Here is a 13,189-nt window from a genome sequence, read left to right as displayed (position 1 = left end):
TAATTGTAAAAAGTTTATAAGAACGTTTCAATCGGCTTCCTTTTCGCTTTCGATTTTTATACAGTTGTTTCGATTTTAATACAATTGTTTCAATTTTTATACAGTTGCTGCGCTTGATAAGATGTTGAATTTGGGTTATTTAGGGGCGGACAGGCTTGATGATCTGCTGCTACTTGATCCACATGGTGCTACAAAATCACAGGAATCCTTCTAGTGGCTGGGAAAGACACAAACAAAGTTGCAGGGAGAGAGGGGTGGAACCTCTGCAGGACTTGGTCGAGGCTGTCCTCGAACACTTCTCTCAAGAGCGCACTTTAGACTCCAAGGTAAAATTAGGGCAGGAAAAGGGTTGCCCTTTGTTCTATGGGTCGCATGTTCGAATCTCGTAGCGGAAGTGTTTTTTTGTTGAGTGACTTGCATGAGATTTTGTGAAACTGTATTAATAAATGTAAGTTGCGTAAAAAACACATTTGCGTTAGGTGTATCGATATTATTTATACCTGGTAGGATTCATTTTAAATTGGACCAGACTTTATAACTGAAAAAGTTCTAACTTCACCAAGAATTTTAAGTTTTGCTAAATAGGTCACCAAAACTATCAGAATCGTTACATTATTAATTGCTCTCGAGCGAAGCTTGAAGTTGTTATTTTAGTCGTGTGTTTCTTTTTAAATTAAACTTTTGCTTAATCGTTTTGCCATTTTGGAGCTAGAATACTCTTTCGCCTGGGCGATTTGACTTTTCGATGCCCGAGTTCTGATTTTTGCGTGATCTAAATTGCTCTCGTTGAGAAACTATGCAACGAACTTATTTCGCGTTAGTTTTCTAATTTAATGAAGTACACCAAAATGTTTTTTTTTGCTCTAAATAACTAGTGGTATAAAATAGGCTCTAATAAAACCTATATGAAGCCCCTTAATGAACGTATCAAGGTTACTACTCCCCTGTCTGATATAAATTCAGCGCCTCTTTTGCTGAAGTGAAATTCGTCTGATGCTACTCTGTTTAATTGTTCTTGAACGAAGTTCATAGCAATTATTGCAAACGTGTGTGTCTTTTTTTAATGCAAATCTTTCGCTGGACAATTTTGCGCTTTTCTTCTAGAACATTCTTTGACTTCTCAACTGACTTTTTCACGCTTTCGTTCTTCATTTTTGAGTGATCTCTTTTGCTCCGAAGTAAAGCTAATATAAAATCGGTTGCAGAATAGGAGAGGTGATTGATCTGTAGCGCAGTGGTTAGTGCTTGTGGCTGTGGTTCGAATACCGGCGGGGTACAGGTTTTTTGCACCCATAAAGAAAAATTGATCTAGGCTACAGCCCCTGAATTAAATTGCCTCGCCTGTCGTTCAAGAGCAATTCCGACATTTGTCGGTTTATGTTTTAAGTCTCTACACTCAGAAATTGTTATCTTGAAAGTGACAGATAATGCGATTTGATGGCGAGAATTTGTTCAATTTTTTTGTATGCTTTTTTAGTAGCCGCGTCAGCTCTTGGGTTGTCTGTTATTACGTTCCTACTTTTTAGTTAGCAGATATTTGTTTTTGAGTGAGTTTTGACAATTGTTCTCGAGTTTTGCGTGATTAAAGAAAATGCTTTCATTTATAATTTTAAGCAGATGAACTGTTAAATGTAAAAAGTTTATTGAAAAGCTAGGTTGTTAGCTGGTTTTGGTGTTACGCTTAACAGCATTCAGTTTAGAAGCTGAATTAAGCATAGTTTTGGACTAAAACTGAAACTGCACACCAAATTAGAACTCTTTTTGAAACTTAGGAAAAAATTATGTCACTTTCTATCCCTTTTTCCATTTCAAATCCGATGTGCGTCAACGGCAACTGTCTTCCAGCAATTTGCTGACTTTGTTATATACTGTTGATTGCTATTAGTGATAGGCTTTGTCCTCAAACTTATAGGCCGATTTCGCCATAGTTGCTGAAGTTAAGTATAAGTTTAGAATCTAACTGAAACTTCACACCGTATTAGAATACTTTTTGACACGTTAAAACGAATTCTGGCAATTTTTTCTGGTTCAATCTTGACTGCTTTCCGGCAGTTTCTCGGCTATGTTTGATTTTATGCGTCACGAGGTCGTGTGACGGCTTTGGGTTGTTTGTTCGGTGTGATTTCACTTTAAAAATACACAAATATACAAAAATGCATTTTTTGACCATACAAGATTATATGGTTGCTTCAGTCTCACTTATTAAATCTGAATTTAATAGTGAGCTCTTATTGAATTCAATCGAGATTACTTGAACTATTTTTTTTATGTAATCAATAGAGTATACTTGAACTATGTGTTTACTTGAGAGGCCTTAGTGTTTGAAATTTGATTTCAAACGCTAGAATTTGTGTTCAGATTGTCAGTCATCATTGTTTTTAAAACAATTATCAAACCCTGAATACAATATGAATTGCTTGTGTCTCAATTAATTTTCGCCTGTTTGTAGCAATAACTATCGAAGTTTCTAACAATTATATTAGTGCTGCAATCTTTTTTTTGCATGCAATTTTTCGCCTAATAAATTTTGTGTCTGACGCTTTTGGCTTTTCGTCCTAAAGAGCTTTAGCAGTCTCGTAAGTGTGCAATTTCCCGAAGCTCCCGAGAAGACAAAAATCATGTCAAGGCAGCTATTTGACAGGTTGGATCCATCACTCCGTCCGCACTTATTGTCCTGTTAAGTTTTCCCCAAAGTTGTATTTTCACAATTGACGTGTTATCTAGTACACTCACTTTTTCAATTATTACAATCCAGAGTTTATCCAACAAGTTCTATTTTTTGCTGGACAATTTATTCTTATTTTTCGTTGCACACAAGCCACGTGCTTCACGCTTGACTTGCTTAACGCACCGTTTCAGTTGAGCGGAGTTTAGATTTCATTCGACAAATTTACGCAATGTAGTAATTACGGTCAAGGTCAAATAAGCAAATTCGAAAGAAACGGGATAAACTGATAAAGCGTGGTCAGTAGATAGAAAGCCAGAATTCGATAGAGCAAGCGCGTATTGATTTTAGCACTTACCCCTTGATCCTTCAATTTACATGCTGACTTCAGCAGAGTCGACGCTTCTTGTTGCAATTACAATGAAGGGCATGGCGTACATAGTTAGCCATTTTCCAGAAATCATCCAGGATGAATAGATTTACTATGCTGAGCATCGCTCCGATTACTAAGTTCAGACTATTGAAGATTTTTTGATTTTGGTGTATGATGTTGACAAAATTCTTTCGGTAAATGAGATTAGACACAAATTTCGGTCTATCCAGACAAGATTTTCTCACTTTTTGAGAACAGGCTACTGTTAATGCACTGCAGACTTAAAGGCCTAATGCTGCTCCACTGCGATTACGCAGAAAGAAAATTATTTCTAGATGCGTTGTCATTAGTCGCTTAATACACGTTTGAAAAATACGTACTGTATTGATCAGACTTGAGTTGCAATGATGAGTTTCAGACATTTCAATGCTTTTCTCTTTGCTTTGCAACAACAAGCAAGTCATTTTCTCCGTGATCCATAAAATAGATTTACTATTTTAGAGTGAGAGAAACTGGTTGAAAGCATGATTGATGCGAGTGAAATTGGGAGTGCAACCCATATTTTAACAGGACTCATTATTAATTCAGAAATCAATATATGAATAAATGCTTCAAAAAGCAAGAACAAAGGCAGGTCTAGACGGAGCGTGATAAAGATTTGATTAAGTCAATAGTGTTTCATATAAATTTGGAAAATTGAGCGACAAGAAAAGGCATTTGAGATTACCTGTTCATGCAAAATGAGTTCGCAACTTGGTTTAATCTTGATATCACAGGGAAGTTAAATGCAATTGAGTGAAAGATGAATTGCTTGAAAATGAGAAGATGTTACCTGGCCTTTAAAATGATACGGAATCGGCGACGCCCTCTGGTTACTTTTTATTCCCTTCTGAGCTCTGCCCGCCTGAGAGGCTTTTCTGCCCAGACAGACTTAGGGGAGGGTTTTTATTTGATTCATGTATAAGTATAATAGGTAAAAGTTGGGCTCTTGTTGCGATAGCGATTAGCCCTGGGCGAAATAGATTAAATCTGATGATCTTCATTTGAACGGATGTTATACGAGAAGTGTGTAATTTATTACAAAAGTCTAATTCTAGTTTCTTTCGAAAAAAGTCAGAAAGGAAAACCAGAGACTCATTATTGACTTATTAATTAAGTCTCATTGAGATATCTTAGTATTTATCGTTAACACTGTAGTTAATAATTGCCGCTAAAATATTGGAATACCTAACAAAGCAAAAGAATTGATGAAATTGATTGTAAGATTGGGCTGATTTTATTTTATTTTAGTTTCAAAATAAGCATCTGGAATTAACTTTGTAACCGTTTTCTGAAAATTGCCTCGAGTTGTTTCATCATGTTCGGAAAATAAATAGTATTAATACGAATCAACAGTCGAATGGAGAAAAATTGAATCGTTTGCGCATATTGTTGGAACCCATCAAACAAAGAATGAAACGCGAAAACGTAAATTTTCCTTTATCAATTAAGAGCATAATGATTTTTGCAGTGTGCAAAGTTGTGTATTATCATAATGAAAAGCGTTGCCATCATATGGCTGAATATTTGTTACATTATTTTTTTTTTCGAAAATTAGAATTGTAAAACAATTTGAAATAAAAGAGCTTATTTTTGGTTCGTTTTGCATTTTACTGCCTTCAAGTGTGAACACTTGAGTCTACTCTGAAGTGATGAAGAACAGTTTGTAGAGAAATGAATATTAAAGATCACAGTACTCTATATTAATGCAGGAAACAGTTAACAACAAATTTCTTCTCATTTACATAAGGATAAATAGTTGGAAACTTTTTTATTAAAGCTGCGATTCTGTAAGCTGAGCTTAGGTATATTGCAAATTTGTTCTTTGACGCTTCGTCCTCTGAAGTTCTTCTTTTATTCTACATTTGTTCACGCTGCAAAACAAAAGTCAAATTTTCTAAATTACTTATCCTCACTAACGGATATTGCGCGCATGACGTCATTATCACTCTCTGCTGCCAAAGCTTTTAAGTTCATTTGTGTGATTAATTGTTGATAGTACTATAGCAATTTGCCATATGCTTGTAAGGGGGGGGGGGGGGTTCGAACCCCCCACTTACAAGCAAATGCCAAATCGCGTTTGTTGGAATGGTTACTGTGGAGGAAGAAAAACCAATCCTGAGCTGATAGAGACTGACTATAGCATCCAGGTGGTATTAACAAAATTTTTTATCTTATATAGACCAAAGGCCTCAAACTTGGAAAAGTTTTCAAAAATTGTTGAGTCTTAAGAATGTTTGAAATGAATTTTGCGTTATAAAAGAGCACTCGAAAGTCATTTTTGTTGACTTCACTTAGACAGTATAGGGGTTGAGATAGTAAAGTTTTTCAAAAAGTTTTAGGAGAAAATATTAGGTTCTAAAATGGTCTGGTATGCAGACATTTATGTTTGTATATGTGTATATATATGTATGTGTATATCGTTGCATGCAGGCATGTATATGTACGTTTGCATGGATCCCTTTATTTGTTTGTTTGCGTATGTATGTAAGTTTGTAGGTATATATGTTTGTAAGTATGTATGTAACGTATGTGTGCTTAGTGTTTCAAGCCCAACCAACTAAATAGACAAAAGGACAACCAAAATCATGTTCGAGTGCTCTTTTATAGCGCAAAGTGCATTTCAGACCATTTTAGGACCCAACTTTTTAATTTCTTTAATAGCAGCGGCAGTAATTTCAGGCTATTATTGCGCTCCTAATTTTTTTGTCTAAAAGATTTTTGTTTCGTCTTACCCTGACTTCTTGGAATTGAATTTTTCAATGACTTCTACTGCTTTGCAGTTAAATTTTGTTTCATTTCTGCTTTTAGGTCAATTGCGTGACTTACCTCACTCAAAAAAATGACTTCTGAACTCACTTATGGAACTTTAAGGTCAATAGTTTGCATCTAAGTAGTGCCAAACCAATATGCCCGAATTCCTGAGTAATAGAGTCTTGAGTTTCAATATCGAATATTAATTTTGAAAAAGCTCCATTAGGGCTTTTTCCTTGTAGAGCTAAAGTGTCTCAAAAATGACAGTCCGAATCTAACTCAAAAAGTGTAGTGGTCTATTAAAAAGCTGTTGGTTGATCTGTCAATCTTATTTTTTTAGTTGTTTCAATTCATGGTAGGCCGCAAGCGTCTATCGCGGCTAGTTTTCGGCAATCTGCCGGCTATGTTTTTTAATGTAGAAGTTTTGATATTTCAACCCCTCATACCCCCTTATTGGATTAAATTTTGAAGCGGGTAATGAAACACGTGAAAAAATTTGTATGGTAGTGGTTTGAAATGAATGTTTGGTAGTGGTTTGAAGGTTTCTGAAAATTTATATAAATTTTATGCTAATTCGGATGTTTTTCATGTATTTTGCTGATTTTTGGGCTAATTTTTACATTTTTTTAATTGCTCTCAAACAAAGTTTGTAGCAATTATATTAGTCCTGTCGGTCTTTTTTTCATGCGATTTTTCGCTTGACCAATTTTTCGTCTGATGCTTTTGACTTTTCGTCCTCAAAAACGGGATAAACAGGTAGCGCCCAGCGGGCATTAAGTGCCCCCGTTGACCCTCCACCCCCACTATTGCCTCCACCACCCCCCCCCCCCACCACCGCGCTGTTGCCCCCCCCACCCAGTGTTGCCGCCCATCAGCCCTGCAACCCCCCCCCCCCCGTGGCTAGCTACTGATAAAGCCAACCGCTCGCCGGTCGTTTGAGAGCAATTCGACCGACGTTAGTTGATTATGTTTAAGACTTCAGCAAGTTCTGAATATTTCCAAATTTGAGCACTTTTGTCGAAATTTTCTTTATTACTTTCTGAATGCTATAGTCAGTCTCTATCAGCTCAGGATTGGATTTTCTTCTCCACATTAACATTAGCCATTCAAACAAACGCGATTTTCCATTTGCTTGTCGGTGGGAGGATCGAACCACCCCCCCCCCCCCCCCCGTAAACGAATTCAAATCGACCAAAATCCTGATTTATTTTTTTCAAAGTTAAAATTTGTTAAGTTTCAGCAGTCAGTGTAGCACCTAAAGTCTACAGACTGCTGAAGCTTGAACAAATTTTTTATTTCGAAAGAAATCAGGATTTTGGTCTAATTGAATTCTTCAGGGGGGAGGGGGTGTTCGAACCTCCCTCCCCCCTACAAGCATATGGTAAATTGCTATACTACTGTTGATCACGTGGCTTACTTCACTCAAAAAATGCATCTTGCTCTTTTTACTTTAGTTTGGTATAAGTTTACTTTGAATTATTTCATCATCCAAGGAAATCATAAGTTGTTAATGTCCCTAATAAAATGACTTTTTCACTCCGCAAATTTGAATAAGTCATAATGATTCAAGTGGCATTTTTGTTTTAAAACCAAACAAACTGTCGGCCAAAAATTGCATTTTCTGCTTATTGTCAAGATTCATAAGTCAAGATGACAAATGGAGAGCTTGACAGGCGAGTGACAAAGTTTGCGCCAGTATTCTACGGTGGGTTTTCCGAGATTGACGACAGAGCATTTAAATTAATCATCTAATTAACAGCAGCTGAAGGCATCAATCAGTCCAATAGGAATGGAAACCGAACAATTTGTGAAAACTAGAATTAACATCAAAACTAAAATTTTCACAATTTCGTACAGTTTTTGTCTAAATCGGCCAATTTTTGAAGCTATTATACGATAGCGAAATGTTGCAGGCCGCACGGTGGTACCGCAACCATCGATTGAACCAGTGACCGTAAGTGAAACATATTCTCTCGTGGAGTCCTATTATTTTGTGGAAGTGATTTTTTCTTGGTATTTTGACCATTTAAATGTTGAATAATTGATTATTGAAATGTAGTTAATTTATTCCCTAGTTATTTAGTGATTCAAGGCTATATATTTGAGATATATATTGCTTTTAGGGTATCGTCAGCGCATCAGCCGTTTAGTTCATTCAGTGTATTTACGTCAGAAATGTGTAAATGTAACGCCATCGAAGCTCTGCCAGTTAATGTTTAACTGAAGTATTAGCAAAATGTATACGTATTGTTTTTTGAATAGTTAGATTTTGTTATAAAGAGTATTTGACTCTCATACTGACTATAATTCGATATTTGAGTTTTAAATCTGAAAGCGTTCCAGTTTTGTGAGACGGTTAAATCCCTTTAATTTCTATTTTAGTTGAGCTGTCTTAATCAATAAGTTAGCGAGGATACTTTCATTGACTGAAGCGTTAAAAACTTCAGTAGCTTATTGGACATAATTTATCACAAATAATTTTCTTACCTGAATCAGTACAAGATATAGGCCTTTTGCACGACCGAACGACTAGATGTATCGATGTGATTGTTTGTCAATCGGAATAAAGTGAAAAATCAGAAGGGCGTAAGGCTTGAGAACCAGGCTGTAAAGATTGGTTCCGTGAAGATTCCTGAGCAGCCGCAACACACATTTTATGCAGAATTGTTTTTTCTTGCATGTTTATACGAAATGAGTTGAGAAATGTGCCTACATGTTTTCATTTTGAAATTCTGATAGCGTGTACTGATTGCCTTCAAATGTTTCCTTTGCTTGATTCCCTTCAAATGTCCCCAAATGTTTGTTTTTGTTGGTGTGCCCAATAGCCGAATTTTTTTTACATTTCAGTTTTGGTCAGTCGATGCTTTTATACGGTTTTCGTCTGACATATTTTGTAAGTGACTGCCGATTGCGTAATTTACCTTGTTTAATGTCTGACTATTTTATTTAATATTCATACAATAAATGAATAAAGCAATCATTAATAAAATTGGTGAATATCAAGAGAGCAAAGACAAAAATTTGGGTAAACTGAGCAAACTTTGTCGTGAATTCAGAGTGATGTAGGTTATTGATTTTCAGCATTAACGTGTATTAAAATTAGTCCTATTAACCCTCAATTTGAAAGCCGCAATCAGGATTCTTCTAGAGCGTTTAGAAACTTCGTATTCAATCACTTTTACCGGCGTTTAAATTCTCTAGTCTTTAGCTGTTTGGTTTTTCAGTATTTGGTGTGAGCATTATTTTGAAATTTGGAGTTTTTGCAGTATTTAGCGTACATCAAGTTAATGCAATTTTGCTTCTAAAAATATTCAAAATTTGTTGTAGCTCTTCGTATCATAGTAGTCATTGTATATCAGGAACCAATTAATTATATAGGTTTTTGTTGATATAGATGCGTTCGGCATATTGCTTTTTTCCATACTTTTTTTCAACCAAGAATTAATTAAGTTGATAATGGAATAGTCAAATTGTGAATCAACAAACAAAAAAGCGAATTAGTTTCTTTGGAGTTGCTAGTCTATCCTTGAATATTTTCAAGGAATTTGATAATGTTATCGATGTATCCTTTTTTCGTTGTGAAATTAAATCCTTTGTACTGTAAAGCGATGCTCTTTTTATACAGCATATTGTATATCAGATGGTGCGTTTGAGTTTTAATTAGCAACTGATCTATTTATAGTTCCTCTATTATTTTGGTGCAACATTTTAGTCGTTGTTGACAAATTATTGACCTTTGCAAATTAAAACTACTTGCCTCAACTCAGGGAAACTCATTGTTTTTAACGATTTATTAACAAACATATTTCTGTTTAAATGCCGATAACTTGCGCTTATTAAAACTAGTACCAAAATAAGTAATGAAGTTTCTTGAAAGATTGTACATTGCGGAAACTGAATTCGAAAGACTTCATCATGGGGCAATCTTGAATTCTGCGAATCTTTAAGCTTATAGTAGCTCTGATGCTGTTGATTTAGTTCTTGTCACTTGAAGGAGATTATTGGTTTTTAGGGCTTTTCTAACTGGAAGTACTATCGTAGTTTTCACATGAAAGCGAACGGACAAAAAGTGAATCTTTTACGCTAGACCCCTCCCCCCCCCCTCCTCACCCAGTCCTATTTTGCTGAAATTTAGGCACCCCACCCCCCCCCCCCAAATGATGTTTTGCTCCCTTCTGAAAAGGTTATTTATTTTCATAACATCGTTCCTGGTGTAATACATCAACAACCGTATAAGTAACAATTTTCAAGAAAGTTATAGTATTAAACCCCTTTACAAGGCTCGTAATTACTAAAAATGCAATAAGAACAAGTTTTTGGTTGATGTTTATATTATATGCAGTGACTTTTTGTTATACACATATTATTTTCAAACCTCCGCTCTAGTAGTATGTTCTAAATGCCTATTCAAACGTGTACATACGTAATAACTCAAATTCATACATAATGTTCAAACATATACAAATGGGGGTGCCTAATTAACTGGGGAGGCGCTAGCGGAAAAGATCCGAAAAAAAGTCATACTGCTCAAACTTTTACGTTTTTATCGCATCGCGTTGGGAATTGACTTGGCTTGATTTTTTGCAAAATAGTAGTGCACGTGGTTGCCAATTTTGGCAGTTTTTTGCTTCCACAAAGTAGCACGAAAAAATAAAAGTTCTAAGGAAGTGCGGCAACATGGGATTTTTGATTACTCTTGTGAGCTTATCCTGTCCGACTGCAGCAGTCTGCTGTAGAATCCAGCCAACGCCACTTTTTTGGACCAATATGACCGGCATTAGTTGGTTCTATTTAATTTAGTGGCTTCAGAAGAGCTGCTAATCTAAGTTCGCGGGCTCAATAAAAAATGTGCCAAGATATTGTTTTTTTCTTATTGCTGCGATTGCTGAGCCGAGCTATTGTTGGCCTTCTAATAGCTGCGATAGCTGAGCCGAGCACTTTTAGGTGCTGTCTTTTCGGGGTAGTGATTTTAGTCAAATTGTTGTAGTGATTGTAGTCACACTCAAATAGTAAAGGGAGCTAAAGAGTGCGTGTTTAATGGCTCCTGAATGAGAAGCAATTACTGTAAACGTGTTTGTCTTTTTACGACTCAAAGAGGAGTTTTGAGATTCTACAGGATTTTTGCGACTCGAAGAGGAGTATTGGCATTCTACTTAGTTTTACTGGAAGAGGAGCATTGGGATTCATCAGGTTTTTTTTTAGCTGAATTCATGGCGTGAACTTTTGACTTTTGTTTCTAATAGCCACACAGCGATGGCTGAGGCTATTATTGGCCTTCTCTTGGTATTTTATTTCGTCGTCAAGATTTTTGTTACAACCGTATGACCTCACAACCACTTCAAATCTTCTTTTTGTTCATTCGTTCATGCAATTTCAACTGAATTGCGTGCGTGACGTCATTTTTCGCTCTTATTGGAGCAAATTTTTTGGTCATTCGCGTCATTAAGTTGTTGGTCACGCGTGACTTATCTCACTCTCAAAAATGATTTCATGTTTCTGAAACTGACTCGTCTTTAATTGAATTCAAAGAGATAAGGTCAAGTGAATGCGTGTCACTAATTGGAGGTTATTTGAGAGCAGCTGATAGAAGCAGCAATTGCTTAAACAGATTATTAATCAAATTATATTATCTCAGCATTTATTAGAAAGAACATTTTGGTCTGTTTTTTCCTATCTCTTTGGGACTGCAGATCTATGAAGATTTGCGGCGGCTATTTTCTTGCAATCTGCGAGCTATATTCAAACCTTGATTTTGTTTTAGAACGTTGACTTCTGTTTTTGAACAATGGACTTTAAAATAGCTTAGTTTGTAATGTATAGTAATTAAGAACTGCTGGTAAAATTCTAGGTTAGAAGGTCATTTCGAGAATTTTATATCCATATAAGTCCCTCCAACCTATCTAAAATTAAAATACCCCCTCATTCCAACTAGCGCCACCTCACCTACCCCCACCCCCCACACACACACGCACACCTACCCCCAAACTACTTCCCCACCACCCAAACTAACCCCCCACCACCACCCCACCCCAGCTATCTTACCACAATTCTCACTAAATTTTTTTTTCACACTGTATATTGCTTTTTCATAATTAGCTAGGATTGGATAACAGTTTTCATTGCACGACTCTTCAAGTCGCTTCCGGTTTTCTAACGGCTATGTTTTATGCAATTTTTTTGCGTGACCGTTTTCTGTGACTTCTCAAGTGACGTTTTCACGCACTTCTTGATTTTTAGGGATTTAAATTGCTCTCTCCGAAATAAAAGTTTGTTGCTCAAACAAAGCCAATTGTTAGAGATTCGAAGGCAAGGCCTGATAACCGAGTTGTTAATGCGTCCGTCGAGGTGACGGAAGTGGACTCTGGAGATGGGGTTCGAATCCTACCGTCGGCCGATGTTTTCGCACACATAGAGAAACATTTATACAGGCTACAGCCCCTGAATTTAAAAAATAGCCGCCTTTCATTCGAGAGCAATTTTTCGATGTTAGTCGGTTTATATTTTCAGAGCTTAAATTTTCCCAATGATTCTAAAAATGAGACAGTTTGACTTCTGAAACACAGAACGGCGTTTGATCTGCGACAGGGAAAGTGATAGTTAAGCGGAGATATTTTTGCTTTTTCGTTTTTTTTTTCGTTTGCCAAGATATTTTGGCTATATGAATTAATGCTCATTTCAGATCAGCTTTTGTTTATTCATTCATGCAGTTTTTCGGCTGCATTTCGTGCATGACGTTATTTGTCTCTCTCTTACAGGCGGTTCTTTACTTTTTGACACCCTATTCACCTCACCTCCGTACCCCCTACTCATCCCCCTTGTTCACCTTCCTCTTCCTCGTTTCCATACTACCGTCCTCCAAATCACCGCTCTCCTTCGTTCCGACGTTGGTCGGTTATGTTCAAGTTTTTTGTCACACGTGACTAACAGCACTCTCGAAAATGACTCTTCTTCACTCTCAAAGAGACTTACTATAATTGTATTAAATAAGGTCAACTGACTATGTCACTATAATAGAACGTTATACAGTTGTAAGTTATACAGATTATGGATTAAAATGAAATATCTCGGTAATCAATAGAAGAAATAGAATTTATTTTTTTTTGGTGGTCTCCTAATTTAATTAATAGCCGCTGTCAGTCTCTCAAAGGTCATTATTTAGGCGCTCTCCTTTTTAAAAGTTTTAAACTATTTCGTTTTAATTAAGTCGGGCACAGGTGTCAACGGTGGCTCTTTTCTGGCTATGTTTGTTCTCGTTTCACGTAACTTTTGACAGTTCTAATCGGCTTGAGAAAGCTATATTTATTAGCTAATAGCTTCAGCTAATAGTTGATAGTTCTTTCTCGACAATATATATTTTT

General features: G+C 36.3%; 2 protein-coding genes across 2 annotated transcripts in view; one reads left to right on the top strand and one right to left on the bottom strand.

The window, feature by feature from the left end:
- Positions 1-13,189, bottom strand: part of LOC142351580 (uncharacterized) — a 462,469-nt gene that overhangs the window by 237,205 nt on the left and 212,075 nt on the right. The window lies entirely within an intron of this gene.
- The window catches only part of LOC142351856 (uncharacterized), a 218,000-nt gene that overhangs the window by 30,573 nt on the left and 174,238 nt on the right, over positions 1-13,189 (top strand). The window contains exon 5 of the mRNA XM_075404088.1: positions 144-326. Within this exon, the coding sequence (XP_075260203.1) occupies positions 144-326 (183 nt within the window). The remainder of the gene's footprint in view (positions 1-143; positions 327-13,189) is intronic.

Source organism: Convolutriloba macropyga, chromosome 13 (assembly GCF_964194025.1).
Source record: "Convolutriloba macropyga chromosome 13, txConMacr16.3, whole genome shotgun sequence".
Taxonomy (NCBI): domain Eukaryota; kingdom Metazoa; phylum Xenacoelomorpha; order Acoela; family Convolutidae; genus Convolutriloba; species Convolutriloba macropyga.
This window is presented reverse-complemented; position numbering and strand designations above follow the sequence as displayed.